At 43.6% G+C, this 21089-nt stretch overlaps 1 protein-coding gene across 1 annotated transcript; it reads left to right on the top strand.

The window, feature by feature from the left end:
- Window positions 1-1415: 1415 nt before the first annotated feature.
- LOC138895386 (uncharacterized) lies at window positions 1416-1790 on the top strand. The gene has a single exon (XM_070180070.1). The coding sequence runs from the start codon at window positions 1416-1418 to the stop codon at window positions 1788-1790; it is 375 nt and encodes a 124-aa protein (XP_070036171.1).
- Window positions 1791-21089: the final 19299 nt, after the last annotated feature.

The raw sequence follows: 21089 nt of genomic DNA, 5'->3' as shown, positions 1-21089 counted from the left end.
ATCTCGGGGGATCCCTTGTTGAGTATTTACTTTTGGTACTACGAGACGGTATCTTAGGAGCGCCCTTGTTGTTATCTCATTGTACTATGTTGTTATTTCTCTGTGAATTCTTTCTGTTAAATTCTCCATTTTACTTCATTTTCATTATATCATCTATCTTATTATTATATCCCAGTTGGGCCCGGACCTGACCTCGTCACTACTCTACCGAGGTTAGGCTTGGCACTTAATGGGTACCGTTGTGGTATACTCATGCTACTCTTCTGCACATGTTTTGTGTGCAGATCTAGGTGCTCATTATCAGCCACGTCATTAGTGAGCATTGACAGTTGGAGACTTCAAGGTATATCTACCGCATCCGCAGACCTCAGAGTCCCCCTCTATTCTCTCCTATGTCATTTACCTTCTGTACTGCTTTTATTAGACTCTGGTGTATAGAGATACAAGTTTCCCTTCTATAGCTTATGACTTATGATGTTCGGGATTTTGGGAATACTGTATATTACTAGAGTGTTGGTTATTATACATGCCAAGCGACATTGTTACCAGTTATTTAGTTATCTGTTGCAGTTAGTTGTTAAATTTTACTTCCATTTTGTTATTTCCACATTTTGTTAGGCTTACCTAGTCGTAGAGACTAGGTGCCGTCACGACGTCTTACAGAGGGAGAATTGGGTCGTGACAAGTTGGTATCAGAGCTCTAGGTTCATAGATGTCGTGAGTCACAAGTAAGTTTAGTAGAGTCTCATGGATCGGTACAGAGACGTCTGTATTTATCTTCGGGAGGCTATGGAACTGTTAGGAAAAATTTCGCTTCTTTGATTCCTTGTCGTGCGCAATTGTTGACTTTGAAATTATAAACTTCTGTATTCTATTCTCTCACAGATGGTGAGGACACGTACATGCGGATCTGATGACCAGGCACCTGCACCCCTACTAGAGCTGCGAGAGGCCGAGGCCGAGGTAGAGGCTGAGGACGTCCACGCGGTGCAGCCGGACCAACCGCACGAGCTGCTATAGAGGTGCCTCCAGTAGCTCCAGCTAGAAGGGAGGCACCTGAGGTACCTGTTGCTGCACCAGCCCTCCAGGAGACTCTAGACCAGTTTCTGAGCATGTTCAGCACCTTGGCTCAGGCTGGATTGATTCCACTTGCTCCTGCCACATCTCAGGCTGGGGGAGGGGCACAGACTCCTGTCACCGGTACTTCAGAGCAGCTGGTTCAGGTCGACCAGGTCCCAGATATTATACCAATACAGCTAGTAGCTCCAGCTCAGCCCGAGGTTAGGGCATTAGTTTCTGAGGCGGAGCAGCTCAGACTTGAGAGGTACAAGAAGTACCACCCTCCTACCTTTAGTGGATTGGCGTTATAGGATGCCCAGGGTTTTCTGGAGAAGTGTCACCATATTCTCTATACTATGGGTGTAGCGTGGTCGAGTGTGGTTTCTTTTACTGCATTCCAGCTTAGAGGAGCATCCTATCAGGGGTGGCGTGCTTATGAGTTGGGTAGTCCGGCTGAGGCAGCTTCACTTACATGGACTCAGTTCTCGGACATGTTCTTGAGGGAGTATGTTCCCCAGAGTCTCAGGGACGCATGGCACATGGAATTTGAGCAGTTGCGCCAGGGTGCTATGACTGTGTCAGAGTATGCAGTTTGCTTCAGTGATTTGGCCCGATATGCACCAGCCTTGGTTGCCATATTTCGGGAGAGGGTTAGTCGGTTTATTGAGGGACTCCTCTACAGTATAAGGCTTAGCATGGCCTGGGAGTTAGAGATAGATATTTCTTACTAGCAAGTTGTGTGTATTGCTAGCAGATTGGAGGGTATGCTCGCTCGGGAGAAAGGGGAGAGGGAGGCCAAGAGGTCTCGAGAGTCTGGCACTTATAGTGGTACCCGTGTCCTAGCTGCAGTTCGTCATAGTAGGGGTTATGTGAGTCACCCAGTTCATTCAGCTCTTCCAGCCGCCAGTGGTATTTCGGCCCCTTCTAGGCCCCGAGGGCCTTATTATGCACCGCTAGTATCTAGTGCACCTCCTGCATAAGGTGCTCTTAGCGGTCAGTCCAGCAGACCTGGCCCGAGCCAGTCACAGCAGCCACACCCTCCGAGAGCTTGTTTTAAGTGTGGCGACACTCGCCATCTGGTGAGGGATTTCCCCAGACTTAGGAGAGGTGCACCTCCACAGACTTCTCAAAAACCCCATGCTCCACCGGGTCCTCAGATTATGATTGCAGCACCAGCTATCACCCTACCTGCTCAGCCAGCTCGAGGTGGAGGTCGGGGAGGTAGAGGTCGCCCTAGAAGAGGAAGCCATGCCAGATATTATGTTTTTCCTGCTCGTACAGAGGCAGTTTCTTCCGACTCTATCATTATAGGTATTGTTCCGGTCTGTAATAGAGATACGTCAGTTTTATTTGATCCAGGCTCCACTTATTCCTATGTGTCCTCTTATTTTGCCCCGTACTTGGGCGTATCTCGGGATTCTTTAAGTTCCCTTGTTTATGTGTCTACTCCAGTGGGAGATTCTTTTGTTGTGGACCACGTGTATCGGTCGTTTTTGGTTGCTCTTAGTGGTTTTGAGACCAGAGCCAATTTACTATTGCTCAGTATGGTAGACTTTGATGTTATCTTGGGCATGGATTGGTTGTCGCCCCATTATGCTATTCTTGATTATCACGCTAAGATTGTGATGTTGGCTATGCCAGGATTACCATGATCAGAGTGGAGAGGTACCTTATAGTGTACTCCCAGCAGAGTTATTTCATTTCTTAAAGCTCAACGAATGGTTGAGAAGGGGTGTGACATGTATCTAGCTTATGTGAGAGATGTCAGTATTGATACCCCTACAAATGAGTTAGTCCTAGTAGTGAGGGATTTTCCAGATATATTTCCAGCTGACCCTCCGAGCATGCTGCCCGATAGAGATATTGACTTTGACATTGATTTGTTGCCGGGCACTCAGCCCATCTCTATTCCTCCATATCGTATGGCTCCTCCTGAGTTGAAGAAGTTGAATGAGCAGTTATAGGAGTTGCTTGATAAGGGCTTCATTCGGCCTAGTGTGTCCCCTTGGGGTGCTCCTGTCTTATTTGTGAAGAAGAAGGATGGTTCTATGCTGATGCGTATTGATTATCGCTAGTTGAACAAAGTTACAGTGAAGAACAGGTATCTATTGCTATGTATTGATGACCTATTTGATCAGTTACAGGGTGCTAGAGTGTTTTTCAAGACTGACTTACATTCAGGCAATCATCAATTGAAGATTCGGCAGCCAAATATCCCGAAAACTACTTTCAGGACTCGGTATGGTCACTACGAGTTTCTTATGATGTCATTTGGGCTGACCAATGCCCCAGTAGAATTTATGCACTTGATGCACAGTGTGTTCCAACCCTATCTTGACTCATTCATCGTTATGTTTATTGACGACATTCTGGTGTACTCCCGGACTCGGGAGGGTCATGAGCAACACCTAATGACTGTGCTTCAGACCTTGAGAGAAAAGAAGTTATATGCAAAATTTTTAAAGTGTGAGTTTCGACTAGACTCAGTGGCATTCTTGGGTCATGTAGTATCGAGTGATGGGATCCAGGTGGATCGGAAGAAGGTTGAAGTAGTGCAGAGTTGGCCCAGACCGTCCTCAGCTACGAAGATCCGGAGTTTTCTTGATTTGGCAGGTTATTACTGTCGATTTATTGAGGGTTTCTCATCTATTGCAGCACCTATGACCAGGCTGACCCACAAGGGTGCTCCGTTCAGGTGGACAGAGGAGTGTGAGGAGAGCTTTCAGAAGCTCAAGACAGCTTTGACTACAGTCCCAGTATTGGTATTGCCTACAGGTTCGGGGTCTTATACTGTATATTGTGATGCGTCGCGTATTGGTCTCGGTGCGGTGTTGATGTAGGACGGTAGGGTAATTTCCTACACATCCAGACAGCTGAAGGTGCATGAAAAGAACTATCCTATCCACGACCTTGAGTTAGCAGCTATTGTTCATGCCTTGAAGATTTGGTGGCACTATTTGTACGGTGTCCCTTGTGAGATTTACACCGATCACCGGAGTTTGCAGCATCTGTTCAAACAGAAGGACCTTAACTTGCATCAGCGGAGGTGGTTGGAGCTGCTTAAGGATTATGATATCAAAATTTTGTGCCATCCCGGGAAGGCCAATGTGGTGGCCGATGCTTTGAGTCGCCGGGCAGAGAGTTTGGGGATCTTAGCATATTTACCAGCAGCACAGAGGCCATTAGCGTTGGATATTTAAGCCTTAGCCAACCAGTTTGTTAGATTGGATATTTCGGAGCCGATTCGAGTATTGGCTTTGGCTTGTATGGTCTCTCGGTCTTCTCTTTATGATCGTATCAGGGAGTTTCAGTATGATGACCCCCATCTGCTAGTCCTTAAGGACATGATTCAACACGGTGATGCTACGGAGGTCACTATTGGATATGATGGTTCATTGAGGATGCAGGGCAGGCTATGTGTGCCCAATGTAGATGGTTTGCGTGTGTTGATTCTCCAGGAGGCTCACTGTTCGTGGTAATCCATTCATCCGGGTGCCGCGAAGATGTATCAGGACTTGAGGCAGCATTACTGGTGGAGGAGAATGAAGAAGGACATAGTGGAGTATGTAGCTCGGTGTCTAAATTGCCAGTATGTGAAGTATGAGCATCAGCGGTCAGGTGGATTGTTTCAGAAGTTAGAGATTCCAGAGTGGAAATGGGAGCGGATCATTATGGATTTCGTTGTTGGGCTTCCACGAACTCAGCAGATGTTTGATGTAGTTTGGGTGATTGCGGATAGGCTAACAGAGTCAACTCATTTCATTCCTATGATGACTACCTATTCTTCCGAGCAGTTGGCTCAAATTTATATCCGCGAGATTGTCAGGCTTTATGGCGTACCGGTATCTATCATCTCTAACCGGGGTACGCAGTTTACATTAAGGTTCTGGAGGGCTGTACAGCAGGAGTTGGGTACTCGGGTTGAGTTGAGCACAACATTTCACCCTCAGACATACGGACAGACCTAGTGCACTATTCAGATACTGGAAGATGTGCTCCGTGCTTGTGTGTTAGATTTTGGGGGTGCTTGGGACCAGTTCTTGCCACTTGCGGAGTTTGCTTACAACAACAGTTATCAGTCGAGCATCCATATGGCACCGTATGATGCTCTGTATGGTATGCAGTGTCAGTCTCCAGTGGGTTGGTTCGAGCCGGGCAAGGCTAGGTTATTGGGTACAGACTTGGTTCAAGATGCTCTGGAGAAAGTTAAGGTGATTCAGGATCGACTTCGCACAGCCCAGTCCAGACAGAAGAGTTATGCGGATCAGAAGGTTCGCGATGTCGCATTCATGGTTGGAGAGCAGGTCCTGCTCTGGGTGTCACCCATGAAGGGTGTTATGAGGTTCGGAAAGAAGGGCAAGCTGATCCCAAGGTTTATCGACCCATTTGAGTTGTTGCGACGGGCTGGGGAGGTTGCTTATGAGCTTGCCTTGCCTCCTAGCCTAGCAGGAGTTCATCCAGTATTCCATGTTTTGATGCTTCAGAAGTATCACGATGATCCGTCTCATGTGTTGGATTTCAGCTCAGTCCAGTTGGATAAGGATTTATCTTATGTTGAGGAGCCGGTGGCTATTTTGGACAGGTAGATTCGAAAGCTAAGGTCAAAGAACATTGCTTCCGTGAAGGTTTAGTGGAGGGGTCAGTCGGTCAAGGAGGCGACTTGGGAGACCGATCTGGATATGCGCAGCCGCTATCCTCATCTTTTCACCACTTCAGGTATGTCTCTATGCTCGTTCGAGGATGAACGATTATTTTAAGAGGGGGAGGATGTAATGACCCGGCCGGTCGTTTTGAGAGTAATAACCCCGATCCCTTGTTTACAGCTTCCCCCGTATCGTTTTTGCTTGTGTGACTTGTCGAGAGGTTTTGTTCGTGGTTTCGGAGTGTTTTGGGACACTTAGTCCCTAAAATGGAAGCTTAAGTTCTAGGATTTGACCGTAGTTGGAGCTGTGTGAAGACGACTTCAGAATGGAGTTTCGTCGGTTCCGTTAGCTCTGTTGGGTGATTTTGGAATTAGTAGCATGTCCGGATTGTGTTTTGGAGGTCTGTAGCTAAATTAGGCTTGAAATGGCGAAAGTTGAACTTTTGGGAAGTTTGACCGGTAGTGGACTTTTTGATATCGGGGTCGGATTCTGATTTTGGAAGTTGGAGTAGGTCCAAAATGTCAATTATGACGTGCGTGCAAAATTTGAGGACAATCGGACGTGGTTTGATAGGTTTCTGCATCAGTTGTGGAAGTTTGAAACTTTGAAGTTCATTAGGCTTGTATCGATGTTTGATTCGTGCTTTTAGCATTGTTTGATATGATTTAAAGGCTCGACTAAGTTCGTATGATGTTTTAGGACTGGTTGGTATATTTGGTTAAGGTCCCGGGGGCCTCGGGTGAGTTTTGGGTGGTCAACGAATCAAATCAGGAGTTGGAGGGATTGCTGAAGTTTTCCTGGTTCCTGGTGTTTTCGCACCTGCAGTGGGGAGGCCGCAGGTGAGAAATCGCACGTCATAGAGTCAAGCGCAGAAGTGGATTGGGATGTTTGGTCAGGGGTCACAGGTGTGAGGAAAATTCCGCATCTGCAATGCCCGCAGATGCGCTTAGGAGCCGCAGGTGCGTAAGTGAGGAGGATCAACGGAGTTCGCAGGTGCGATATTTTTCCCGCATCTGCGATAGCGCAGATGCGGAGTTTAGGTCGTAGGTGCGTGGGCAGATGAGAGTAAGTGGTTTGCGCAGAAGCGCTCTTTTATCCGCACAAGCGGGCGCGCAGGTGCGATCCCAAGCTCCGCAGGTGAGGAAATGCCTGGGCAGAACCTTTTTAAGCGAGACTTCGAGATTTTTGGCCATTTTGCATCATTTTGAGCTCGGACATTGGAGGGTTTTGAGAGGTATTTTGAAGAGATTAATGAGGTTAGCTTCTTGTATTAATTTTTCTTCAATAATGATGTTTCCATACTGGTCTCCCACCTAGTTGGTGTGTTTTTGAGGTGAAGTTTGGGGGTTAGAGGCTAGGGATTGGGAGAGTGAATTTTGGGGATTTGAGGGACAATTTGGTGTTGGATTTTAGTAAATTTGATATGATTAAACTCGTGAGTAAATGTGTGTTCATATTTTATAACTTTTACCTGATTCCGAGACGTGGGCCCGGGGAGACTTTATAGGGCGATTTTCGAATTTCTTGTTAAAGTCTTGATTTCATTAATTAGCTTAGCATATTATAGTTGTATTTATGATATGTAATTGTGTTTGTCTAGATTTGGTCCATTCGGAGTCGGATAATCGAGTAAAAGGCATTCTTACAGATTGATTTGAGCATGGTTCGAGGTAAGTGGCTTGCCTAACCTTGTGTGGGGGAAATCTCCTTAAGATTTGGTACTGTTGTGATATGTGAGCGCCGTGTACGTGAGGTGACGAGTATGTACACGAGCTATTTATTGTAGAACCCGATTTTTACTGAGTAGCAACCTGTTTTCATTTTTATTGAGTTATACCATTTTACTAAATAGTAACCTGTTCTTATCTTAATTAAGTTATACCAATATGTGTGGTTATCCTTTTTAGTCTAATATTGCATGTCTACGTGCTTTAACTGCTGATTGAACTCTGTGCAACATGTCTAGTTATTTTCCTGTTTTTTCTTTAATCTTTATCAGTCTTAACTATAGAATTCTTGCTGTTAACTGTTGTATTTATCGGTTTGAGCTGTGTGTTTATTTTTGAGACTACGAAGCGGTTCCTCGAGAGTTCTCCCTGCAAATTTACTTTTGAGACTATGAGGCGTTTCCTCGGGAGTTCTCCCTGCATATTTACTTTTGAGACTACGAGGCGGTTCCTCGGGAGTTCTCCCTGCACATTTACTTTTGAGACTACAAGGCGGTTCCTTGGGAGTTCTTCCTGCACATTTACTTTTGAGACTACGAGGTGATACCTCGGGAGATCTCCCTGCATATTTACTTCTGGGACTACGAGACGGTATCTCGGGAGATCCCCTGTTGAGTATTTACTTTTGGGACTACGAGACGGTATCTCGGGAGCGCCCTTGTTGTTATCTCATTGTGCTGTGTTGTTATTTCTCTGTGAATTCTTTCTGTTAAATTCTCCATTTTACTTCATTTTCATTATATCATCTATCTTATTATTATATCCCAGTAGGGACCGAACCTGACCTCGTCACTACTTTACCGAGGTTAGGCTTGGCACTTACTGGGTACCGTTATGGTGTACTCATGCTACTCTTCTGCACATTATTTGTGTGCAGATCCAGGTGCTCATTATCAGCTACCTCATCAGTGAGCAGTGACAGTTGGAGACTTCAAGGTATATCTGCCGCGTCCGCAGACCTCAGAGTCCCCCTCTATTCTCTCCTATGTCATTTACCTTCCATACTCATTTTATTAGACTCTGGTGTATAGAGATACTAGTTTCCCTTCTATAGCTTGTGACTTATGATGTTTCGGATTTTGGAAATACTGTGTATTACTAGAGTGTTGGTTATTGTACATGCCAAGCGGCATTGTTACTAGTTATTTAGTTATCTGTTGCAGTTAGTTGTTATGTTTTACTTCCATTTTGTTATTTTCGCATTTTGTTAGGCTTACCTAGTAGTAGAGACTAGGTGCCGCCATGATGTCTTACGGAGGGAGAATTGGGTCGTGATATCCGACCACACTAACGAGTCATAATACCTGAAGTGAAGCTATTCGGTGGGTCCGTATCAAATTATGGGACCTGGGCGTATGCCCGAAATCGAATTCGGAGGTCCCTAGCTCAAGTTATTAATTTTTGATGGAAAATTAAAAGTTTGAAAATTAATTATTTTCAAGAATTGATTGATGTTTGACATTGTTAGTGCCGGGTTCGTATTTTGGTTCCGGAGCTCGGTACAAATTTAATATAATATATAATTCATGTCTGTGAAATTTGGTAGAAATCGGAGTTGATTTGACGTGATTCGGACGTCCGGTTGAGAAGATAGTAGTTTTGAAATGTTCTTGAGGAATTCATGAGTTTTGGTGCTAAATCCATAGTTTTAGGTGTTATTTTTGTGATTGGTCGCACGAGTAAGTTCGTATGATATTTTTAGACTTACGTGCATGTTTTGTTTGGAGCCCCGAGGGCTCGGGTGAGTTTCGGATACGCCACGAGATGTTTTGAACTTAGAAAATTTTGCTGGTATAACTGAACCTGTTACAGGCCTCTGATCTCGCAATTGCGAAATCAGGCTTCGCAATGCAATAAGTAGGCCTGGCAATTGCGAGGTATCTATCACAATTGCGAAGAAGGCCTGGGCCAGCATGTTCTCGCAATTGCGAGATTTTCTTCGCAATTGCGATGGGAGTCTAGGAAGGGCAGGTTCGCAAATGCGAACATCTACTCGCATTTGCGAGGTTCAGTGGTCGCAAATGCGACACTTTTCTCACATTTGCGAAGGCAGCGGGATTGTGAAGGGCATCGCAATTGCGAGTATTCCTTCGCATTTGCGAAGCTCAGGTCGCAATTGCGACAACTGCAGCTGAGTAAAAGGGACTTAGACGGGATTTTTCATTCATTCTTCAATTTTTCGAACCCTAAACCTCAAGAGGCGATTTTTGGGCAATTGTTACGGGAAAACATTGGGGTAAGTGTTCCTTATCCTATATTGATTATATTTCATGATTTCATACTCATTTATATCATGAATCCGTGAATTTATGGAAGAAAAATCAGATTTTTATAAATTCTTCCAAAAACAAAAATTTAAGATTTGAAGGTCCATTTGATATCGGAATTGGATAATTTTTGTATGGTTGGACTCGTGTCGGAATGGGTGTTCGTATTTCCTAAGTTTTTTTCGAGATTTGAGACATGGGTCCCACTGCCGAATATTTTAATAAATTTTGGATTTTATCCGGAAAATTATAAATTCATATGAAATTAATTCCTATGATTTGTATTGAGTATATTGAATTGTTTGTGAATAGATTTGAAGATTTCGGAGATAAATTTAAAAGGAAAAGCTGTGGTTGAGTAATTGATTGGAATTTGCAAAGCGAGGTAAGTGTCGTGGTTAACCTTGACTTGAGGGAATAGAACCCTTAAATTATTTGTTATGTGAATTGCATGTGTACGATGTATAGTTGAGGTGATGAGTGTCTATACGTCATCAAATTAATTATTTGCCTGCTTACTTGAAAAATCATAAATTGTTTTAAACCATGAATTAATTATTATAATAATTATTTCTCTCCTATTCTTTGTCAAATATTAATTCTTGAATTCCTGCATTAATTGTTACATGCTATTTGAATTATGTGCCTTAGTTGTTATTTGTCATTTAGCATATTAAATATTAGACTGCATATTTTCTCTCTGATTTCCATAATAATTTGCTATTTGCCTTTGTTTATTTCATAATTAAATCATAATTATTGTATGCTTGTTGTCTTATAATTTTATATTAATTGTTGCATTTATTGGGAAAATTTCTTCTATAAGAATTGGTAAATGAATATGTTGGAGGATCGGGTTGCACGCCACAACAGAATTGATTATAATGAATATGCTGGAGGATCGGGTTGCACGCCGCAACAGAATTGATGATAATGAATATATTGGAGGATCGGGTTGCATGCCGCAACAGACTTATTAAAAAGTCCATTGGAGGATCGGGTTGCACGCCGCAACAGACTTATTAAAAGTCCATATTGGAGGATCGGGTTGCACGCCGCAACAGACTTATTTAAAAGTCGACATATATATATATATATATATATATATATATATATATATATATATATATATATATATATATATATATATATATTGGGGGATCGGCTTGCACGCCGCAACAGACTTGATTAAAATGAATATATTGTGAGAGCGGGTTGCACGCTGCAACAAAACTGAATGTGAATATATTGTGAGAGCGGGTTGCACGCTGCAACAGAATTGAATGTGAATATATTATGAGAGCGGGTTGCACGCTGCAACAGAATTGATGGAAATGATAATTGGTTATAACTGCTGAGTTGGCTTCAATTATTATAAAAAGTTACCTGATTTATTTCTATTATTGTGGTTGTTACTAATATTGCGTACATGTAATGTAAGTGATCCACCTTATCCTCGTCACTACTTCATCGAGGTTAGGCTCAGCACTTACCAGTACATGGGGTCGGTTGTACTGATACTACACTCTGCACTTCTTGTGCAGATTTCGGAGTTGGTCCCAGCAACGTGCCATATTCTTGCTCGGATTTCAGCTACTCGGAGGAGACTTGAGGTATAACTGCATGGCGTCCGCAGTTCTGAAGTCCCCATCTATTTTTCTTTAGCCGTGTGTTTATTTCCAGATAGCTTTATTTTATTCAGACCTTTATTTATATTATTCTAGAAGCTCGTGCACTTGTGACACTAATTCTAGAATGGTATTTAGACACTGTTGTTTTTATGGATTATTCACTACATTTCAGACCTTACTTCCGCGTTTATTTATTTGTTATTAATAAATTTAAAGATTGTTTAAAAAATTGGTTAATATCATTCTAACGTTGGCTTGCCTAGCAAGTGAAATGTTAGGCGCCATCATGGTCCGAAGGTGGGAATTTTGGGTCGTAACAGTTGGTATCAAAGAACTAGGTTACATAGGTCTCACGAGTCACGAGCAAGCTTAGTAGAGTCTGAGGGATCGGTACGGAGACGTCTATACTTATCTCTCAGAGGCTATGAAGTTTAGGAGCAAAATCACTTCTTTCTTATTCTGTCGTGCGATTTTATTCTATCATCGATGATTGAATCATTCTACTCTTATTCTCTCGCAAATGGTGAGAACATGTAATACCTCTACCGATGGACAGGGACTAGAACCCCCGGTGGCAATTATGGCCAGGGGTAAAGGTCGAGGTCGAGGTCATGCTAGAGGCCGAGGCAGAGGCCGAGGTAGAGCTCAGTCCGAAGCTTGAGCAACTGCACTTGTTGTAGAACCGCAGGTGGACCTTCAGGAGGAGGTTCCAGTTCAGAATGTACCAGTTGGACCAGTTCAGGTCCCGGAAGGATTCATAGCCACTCTAAGTACTTCAAGACGCTCTAGTCTGTTTGGTAAGTCTTATGGAGGGCGTGGCCCAGAATGGTACATTTCCAGTGGCACCAGCCATCTCACAGGCTGGGGGAGGAGCACAAACTCCCACTACTCCTCCTCCTGAGCAGATGGCTCCCCAGAATCAGGCTCCAGTAGCCCCGCCAGTTGGGGTAGTTCAGCCAGTTGTTGCGGTATAGATCGGTGATAGGCCTGCCATGTCTTTTGAGGCCTTATTGAGACTGGATAAGTTTACCAAGCTCTTTTCAGTTCACCTCAGTGGTACACCTTCTGAGGACCCGCAAGATTATCTTGAACGCTGCCATGAGTTATTGTGGAACATGGGTATAGCTGAGACCAATGGGGTTGATTTTGCTGTATTTCAGATGACGGGTTCCGCCAAGAGGTAGTGGAGAGATTATACATTGACCCGACCAGTCGGATCGCCTGCACTTACATGAGAGCAGTTCTCTCAGCTATTTCTGGAAAAGTTCATCCCTATCACACTGAGAGAGGAATTCCACAAGCAATTTGAGCGTCTACAACATGGCAGTACGACTGTTACTCAGTATGAGTCCTGTTTTGTGGATTTGGCCCGTCGTGCTCTCCTTTTACTACCTACGGAGGGAGAGAGGGTGAGGAGGTTTATTGAGGGACTCACTCACCCTATCAGACTTCAGATGGCCAAGGAGACCGGAAGTGATATTTCTTTTCAGGCGGCTGCTAATGTCACAAGGAGGATCAAGAAAGTTCTTGCACAGGAGAGAGGGTAGAGGTTCGATAAAAGGCCTCGTTAGTTTAGTGGTTTCAGTGGTGCCTCGTCTGGAGGCGGAGGTAATTTTGGTAGGGGTTATCCTCCTACACCGTTTCATTCAGCACTTCATGTATCTCCCTGTGCTTCAGGGAGTCATGGTCCTATTATGCATTACTCTAGACAACCAACATTTAGTGCACATTCAGCTCCTATCAGTGCACCACCACTCCAGAGTTACTACAGTGGTTATCCGGCCCATCTAGGTCAGCTTTAGCTTCGGCAGCCATGACATCAGGATGGGTGTTATGAGTATGAAAATATTGGTCACATCAGGAGGTATTGCCCTAGATTGGTGAGTAACAGATCTCGACAAGATTCTCGTGCCATCATACCAGCACCGGTTGCTTCATCGCCTGCTTAGCCTGCTGGAGGGGGAGGTCAGGCCATTAAAGGTGGAGGTCAGACCGTTAGAGGTAGAGGCCAGCCAGTTAGAGGCCGTCCTAGAGGCGCAATTCAGAGTGGTGGGCCCCAACCCCAATTTTATGCTTTTCCAGCTAGGCCTGAGGCCGAGTCATCTGATGCTGTGATCACAGGTATTATTCGAGTTTGCCATAGAGATGCTTCAGTTCTATTTGATCCAGGATCTACTTATTCCTATGTGTCCTCCTATTTTGCTTCATATTTGGTTGTGCCTTGTGATTCTCTGAGTGCTTCTGTTTTTGTATCTACACCGGTGGGAGACTCTGTTGTAGTAGATCATGTCTATCATTCGTGTGTGGTTACTATTGGTAATCTTGACACTAGTGTGGATCTTCTACTCCTTGATATGGTAGATTTTGATATCATCTTGGGTATGGATTGACTGTCCCCTTATCATGCTATATTGGATTGTCATGCCAAGACAGTGACCCTAGCTATGCCGGGGTTACCTCGGTTAGAGTGGAAAGGAACTCCTGGTCATTCTGCCAGGGATATTTCTTATATGAAAGCTTGGCATATGGTAGATAAAGGGTGTCTAGCCTATTTGGCTTATATTCACGATCCTAGTGCGGATGCTCCTTCTATGGACTCAGTACCAGTTGTTTGTGAATTTCTAGAAGTATTTCCTGCATATTTGCTGGGGATTCCACTTGACAAAGATATTGACTTCTGTATTGATTTGGCTCCGGGCACTCAGCCCATTTCTATTCCACCATACCGTATGGCCCCGCCGGAGTTGAAAGAATTGAAAGAGCAGTTACAAGACTTGCTTGATCAGGGATTCATTAGACCCAGTGTCTCGCCCTAGGATGCACCAGTATTATTTGTAAAAAAGAAAGATGGCTCTATACATATGTGTATAGATTATCGACAGTTGAACAAAGCCACTATCAAAAACAAATATCTGCTGCCAAGAATTGATGACTTATTTGATCAGCTTCAGGGTACCAAGGTATTTTCGAAGATCGATTTGAGGTCTGGTTACCATCAGTTGAAGATTAGAGCATCTGATGTCCCTAAAACAGCTTTTCAAACTCGGTATGGGTATTACGAATTCCTAGTGATGTCATTTGGGTTGACAAATGCCCCAGCAGTATTTATGGATTTGATGAATCGGGTGTTCAAGCCTTATTTGGATTCTTTTGTGGTTGTATTCATTGATGATATCTTGATTTACTCCCGTAGTCGAGAGGAACATGAGCAGCATCTTTGAAGTGTGCTTCATACCTTGAAGAATAATCAGTTATATGCCAAGTTTTCAAAATGTGAGTTTTGGTTAGACTCAGTTGCCTTTTTGGGGCATGTTGTATCGGCAGAAGGCATAAAGGTGGATCCTAAGAAGATTGAGGCTGTTCAGAATTGGCCTAGACCTACTTCAGTTACAGAGATCCAGAGTTTTTTGGGTTTAGCAGGTTATTATCATCGGTTCGTGGAAGGGTTTTCATCTATAGCAAGCACATTGACCAGATTAACCCAGAAGGGTGTCCCATTCAGATGGCAGACGAGTGTGAGTTGAGTTTTCAGAAACTCAAGACTGCTTTGACTACGGCGCCAGTGTTGGTATTACCCACAGGTTCGGGATCATATACAATATATTGTGATGCATCTCACATTGGGCTTGGTGCAGTATTAATGCAAGATGGCAGGGTGAATGCATATGCGTCACGGTAGTTGAAGGTTCACGAAAAGAATTATCCTGTTCATGACTTAGAATTGGCAGCCATTATTCATGCGCTGAAGATTTGGAGGCGTTACCTCTACGGTGTCTCGTGTGAGGTATTTACTGATCATCGTAGCCTTCAATATCTGTTCAAACAAAAGGATCTTAATTTGAGGCAGAGAAGATGGTTGGAGTTGTTGAAAGCCTATGATATCACCATTTTGTATCACCCCGGAAAGGCCAATGTGGTGGCCGATACTTTGAGTAGAAAGGTTGTGAGTATGGGCAGTCTTGCATATATTCCGATTGGTGAGAGGCCATTAGCTGCAGATGTTCAGACTTTTGCTAATCAGTTCGTGAGGTTAGATATTTCAGAACCCAGTCGGGTTCTAGCTTGCACAGTCACTCGGTCTTCTTTGTATGAGCGCATCAGAGAGAGGCAGTATGATGATCCTCATTTACTTGTCCTTAAGGATACGGTGCGGCACAGTGATGCCAAACAGGTTACTGTAGGGGAAGATGGGGTTCTGCGAATGCGGGATCGTATTTGTGTGCCTAATGTAGATGGGCTTCGTGAATTAATTCTTGAAGCAGCACACAGTTCCAGGTATTCTATTCATTCAGGCACCGCCAAAATGTATCAAGATTTGCGGCAACATTATTGGTGGAGGAGAATGAAAAAGGATATAATTGCATATGTAGCTCGGTGTCTGAATTGTCAGCAAGTTAAGTACGAGCATCAAAGATCTGGTGGTTTGCTTCAGAAGTTAGAAATTCTTGAGTGGAAGTGGGAGCGTATCACTATGGATTTTGTTGTTGGGATCCCATGGACTCAGAGAAAATTTGACACAGTTTGGGTCATTGTGGACAGGTTGACCAAGTCAGCACATTTCATTCTAGTGGCAGTTACCTATTCTTTAGAGAGGTTAGCTGAAATTTACATTCGTGAGATTGTCTGCCTTCACGGTGTGCCCGTGTCTATTATTTCAGATCGAGGTACGCAGTTTAGCTCACATTTCTGGAGGGCTGTACAACGTGCGTTAGGCACGCGGGTGGAGTTGAGTACAACATTTCATCCACAGACAGATGGACAGTCAGAGCGCACTATTCAGATATTGGAAGATATGCTTCGCACATGTGTTATAGACTTTGGAGGTTCTTGGGATCATTTCTTGTCACTTGCGGAGTTTGCTTATAATAATAGCTACCAGTCGAGCATTCAGATGGCTCCATATGAGGCATTATACAGAAGGTGATGTCGTTCGCCAGTTGGCTGGTTTGAACCAGGAGAGGCTCGGTTATTGGGTACCGATTTGGTACAAGATGCCTTGGATAAGGTCAAGATTATTCAGGATCGACTTCGCACAGCTCAGTCTAGGCAAAAGAGTTATGCCGACCGTAAAGTTCGTGATATTGCATTCAAGGTTGGAGAAAGAATATTGCCGGAAATCTCCGTCGGAATCCACAATGAGTTAGACACCCCATAAACCCTTACATTCGAGGACGAATGTTCCTAAGGGGGAGAGGGTGTTACAACCCAAATTCGCATACCATAGATCACGCCGTAAGTTAGTCGACGTAAATCCAAGAAGAGATTATCTTTGAGATGATAAGAAGTTAATCCTATTGGTCTTAAACGATACAAGGGTGTATAAGAGTGGTTAACAAGTATTAGAAGTTAAACGAATCAAGGATGTTGTAACCCGTATTTTCGGGTAACACTAGAGGTGATTAACTATCCCAAGAGGTCTTGTTTTAATGTATTTGAATCATATAATATCCGCATCATAAGTCTTGAAGTCAAGCAAGTTATGAAACAAAAGTCGATAAAAGTTGTCACAACTTAGGTTTATAATTTTACTTAAACTTTAGGTCAAATGTTACTGCATTTTTCTCCCAATGTGCTTGGAATTATGGGGTGATCTACCTATCAAATTGAAGATCTATCAGTCTAGTTTACAACGCATTAAACCGTTCATCGATATGATCTTGGAATAGAGAGATATTCGCATTTTTGCGAGAGTGCGCCAAGCTACTCTCTATAGGGCCCACAAAGGCGGTTTAAGACATTTGGACATATATAAGATAACTCAACCCCGTTTTAAGTCATTATTTTTCAGTATATTCAGACCTTATAACCCTAAAAACATTCTCTCAAGGTTCTCTCATGATCCAAGACCCAAACAAAGGGCAAACAACACAAATCAAATGTCGGGAATCCCGTGGTGCTAGTAAGTTTCTTGTTTTTCTTGTTGTTGCTGATTTTTGTGTTGTTCCAGCTCGTGTGGGAGGTTGTTTTAAGTGCTTTATGTTCTGTAAATACACCTTCAAGTTTTTAATATCAACCCTAGGTGATTTCAAGTCTTCTAAAGTAATTCTAGTGCCGAAAAACCCGAATTAATTGCTAGTTTCGCTTCCTTGTTCTTGTGGCAGAATTGAAGGGATATTTCGTAGAAAATTAAGGTCAAATTGGAGTTGTTCTTTCTGTTTAAAGGTAAGTAACCTCTTACTCTATATATATTTAAGATTATCCAAGTTGTGGCTAAGTCATTGATGCTAGAACTTGTAAAATATATATCGAAAGGCTTGGTAGTAATGTTGTTAGTTGGTGGACTGTTTTGGAGGCTCAATATGATTATTAATGATGTTGTTTGGGCTGTTTGGTGATTGTATTGACTTGTGGGAAGTCATATAAATAGGGGAGGTGCTGTCCGTTTCATCGTAAAATAGGTTGCGGTCGATACATAATAGTTACAACGCTTAAACGATAATGATAGTGTCATTTCTCTTATTGTAGACTAAGGAGACGTGACATTTGCATAGCTTGAGGTTGGGCAGTATATACAAGGTATGTGAGGCTATCCCCTTCATTCTTTTGCACGACTCCGATTGTACATAATGTAATGAACGAGCTCCCAAAGATACTCTACTCTTAGAAGCTAGCAGTACTTACATTGATGCCCTTCTTATGAAACGATTGATATTGATGTTACTTCTCTTATTCTTATATTATCAATGTTGTTGGTAGTTCCTGATTCTTATAAGATTCTTGATGAAGAGTTAATCCTAATAACATGTACGAAGGATACTGACCTTACGTCACTCCGAAAGGTTCAAAATGTGATTCCAATGAGTCCAGCATGCATCATATATATGTATCTATTTTACTTTACCGAGCCACGCTATAGTCGGCCGGGTATGGCACCTATTGTGCAACCACTGATTAGTTGGGTTTTATCGAGCTCCATGTGGCCGGGTACGATTCTACCGAGCCCTATGATGGCGGGTACATTTTACCGAGCCTATTACGGCCGGGTACGATATGATGATGATGATGCCCACAAAGGCGTATGTTTTAAAAGTTTATGTATATATATATGTATGTATCATGTATTTCATGTCAGTAGCCCTCAGAGGTAGCCAGATGTCACAGGTTGTATGTTCCCTATCACTGTTTACATTATTGTTCTTACTTATGCTTTCCTACCTTACATACTCAGTACTTTATTCGTACTGACGTCCTTTTTATTTGTGGACGCTACATGTCGTGCTACAGGTCCTGATAGATGGGTAGACGCAGCTCCCCCGTCACAGTAGGCTATCCGGTTCAGCGGTTATTGGTGAGATCCCTTCTCCGGACTTGCCGTGGTCTTGGTATGCATTTTTGTTATAGAGATTATGGGTATGTCGGGGCCCTGTTCCGGCAATGTTGTAGCACTTATGTTCTTTTAGAGGCTCATAGACAGGTGTCGACTCATGTATGATTTGGAATGTCTTTCATGGCACCATGGTAGCTCGTACCTTATATATAGTTTCTTGACAGTCTTGTCGTCCCATGTTATGTATGTTCATGACATTATCTTTCATTGTTGGATGTTCATGATCCATGTCTACCATTTATATTGGTCTTGTCGGCCCTTAAAGATAATAAGGAAGGTTAGATAAAATGTACGTTGGTGCTCGGCAAGTATGGCCCGGGTTCTAGTCATGACCTTCCAGTTGGGTCGTGACAAACTTGGTATCAGAGCAAGTCTGTCCTAGGGGATGTCTATGAGCCGTGTCTAGTAGAGTTTTGATTATGGATGTGTAGCGCGCCACATTTATAATCAGGAGGCTACGTGACATCTAGGGTTGTTACCTTCTTCCTGAATCTAGATCGTGCGTAGAGTTGAGTCGTAAGTGTTCATATCTAATATTCACCTCATTTCTTTCAGCGATGCCTTCGACAAGGAAGCAAGCGATTAGTAAACGACTTGATACAGCTGTGGGAGAGGGTAACATTCAGGTGCCTCCAGCCAGAGCAGGCCAAAGTAAGGCTCAGAGTGAGATGCCGTCTCATACCTCCCCGTCTCCTCCAGAGGATATTAGGAGGCATCCAGTACATCCAGTTCCCCCGTCTGGCACTACAGACCATGATATGCGCAGTGCGGTGCAGTTGTTGACTAGCTTGGTAGCTGCTCAGGCTCAGAGGCAGAATATCGGTGCTGCTGATAAATCGTTTAGTGCGAGAGTTTGTGATTTTATTAATCTAGACCCTCCAGTGTTTACCGGATCAGACCCCAAGGAGGACCCACAAACATTTATTGATCAGGTTCATCGTACATTGCGGGTTATGCATGCTAGTGATACGGAGGCAGTAGAGTTGGCTTCTTATCGGTTACGGGATTTAGCAGTTTTCTGGTATGATAGTTGGGAGAGATCTAGGGGTCCGAACGCTCCTCCAACCGTGTGGAAGGAATTTTCTGAGGCCTTTCTTCATCACTACTTGCCAGTTGAGATACGACGAGCTAGAGCTGATAAGTTCTTTAACCTTCGACAGGGTAATATGAGTGTACGAGAGTATAGTATACAGTTTGATTCTTTAGCAAGGTATGCTCCCCATATGGTGTCCGAGATGAGTGATAGGGTGCATCTGTTCGTGAACGGGTTGGGACCACATCTGATAAATGAGTGCACAACAGCCTCCTTGGTAGAGGGCATGGATATTTCCCGTATTCAGGCTTATGCCCAGACCCTAGAGGATCGTAATCGCCAACAAAGGGCAGATAGGGAGCAGGATAGGGGCCAGCATAAGAGGGCGAGATTTGCAGGGTATTCTGATGAGTTCAGAGGCAGTATCAGGCCCCAATCTTCGAGGAGTTGGGCGCCACCTGTAGCTAGTGCTCCTCCACAGTTTTAGAGGCCTCGGTATGATCGATTTACCTATTCTGGTTCAGGTCAGAGTTCGAGGGCATCAGGATCACAATTTCATAGAGATACTAGTCAGATGAGACCCCCAACACCTCGTTGTGATCAGTGCGGCAAGGCCCACTTTGGACTGTGCCGTCGAGGTTCCGATGTGTGCTATTCTTGCGGACAGCGTGGCCATATGATGCGGGATTGTCCTAACAGAGGAGGTGGTGGTATGGCTCAACCGACTGGATCTGTGTCTGGTTCTTCCTCATCAGTTCGACCTCCAGCACAAGGTTTTCAACAGTCGACAGGTTGTGGTAGAGGTAGAGGTTCAGTGCCGAGTTCGAGTGGTGCTCAAAATCGAACCTATGCTCTAGTAGGTCGACAAGATCTTGAGTCATCTCCGGATGTTGTTACAGGTATATTGTCTGTGTTTTCTTATGATGTATATGCGCTAATTGATCCAGGATCTACCTTATCATATGTTACACCCTTTGTGGCTAATAAGTTTGGCATTGAACCTGAATTGATAGGTAAACCACTTGCGGTATCCTCTCCGATAGGAGATTCTGTGATTGCTAGAAGGGTATATAAAGGTTGCACTGTGATGATTTGTAGTCGTCAAACCTCGGCAAATTTATTTGAGTTAGAAATGGTTGATTTCGATGTGAAAATGGGAATGGACTGGTTGGCCTCATGCTATGCAAATGTTGACTGTCATACAAAAATGGTTAGGTTTCAGTTTCTGGGTGAACCCGCCATTGAATGGAAGGGGAACATTGCTACGCCGAAAGGTAGGTTTATTTCCTATCTTAAGGCAAGGAAGATGATCTCAAAAGGTTACATTTATCATCTTGTTCGCGTTAGGGATGCGAAGGCGAAGCCGCCTACTCTACAATCAATCCCCGTGGTCAATGAATTT

The sequence above is a fragment of the Nicotiana tomentosiformis genome, chromosome 7, assembly GCF_000390325.3.
Source record: "Nicotiana tomentosiformis chromosome 7, ASM39032v3, whole genome shotgun sequence".
NCBI lineage: Eukaryota > Viridiplantae > Streptophyta > Magnoliopsida > Solanales > Solanaceae > Nicotiana > Nicotiana tomentosiformis.
Note: the sequence above shows the minus strand (reverse complement) of the source record. Positions and strands in the feature narration are given on the sequence as shown.

Bases quoted from the DNA above. Each gene is read 5' to 3' on its own strand.
- LOC138895386 (XM_070180070.1), top strand. From the start codon at position 1,416: ATGGGTGTAGCGTGGTCGAGTGTGGTTTCTTTTACTGCATTCCAGCTT.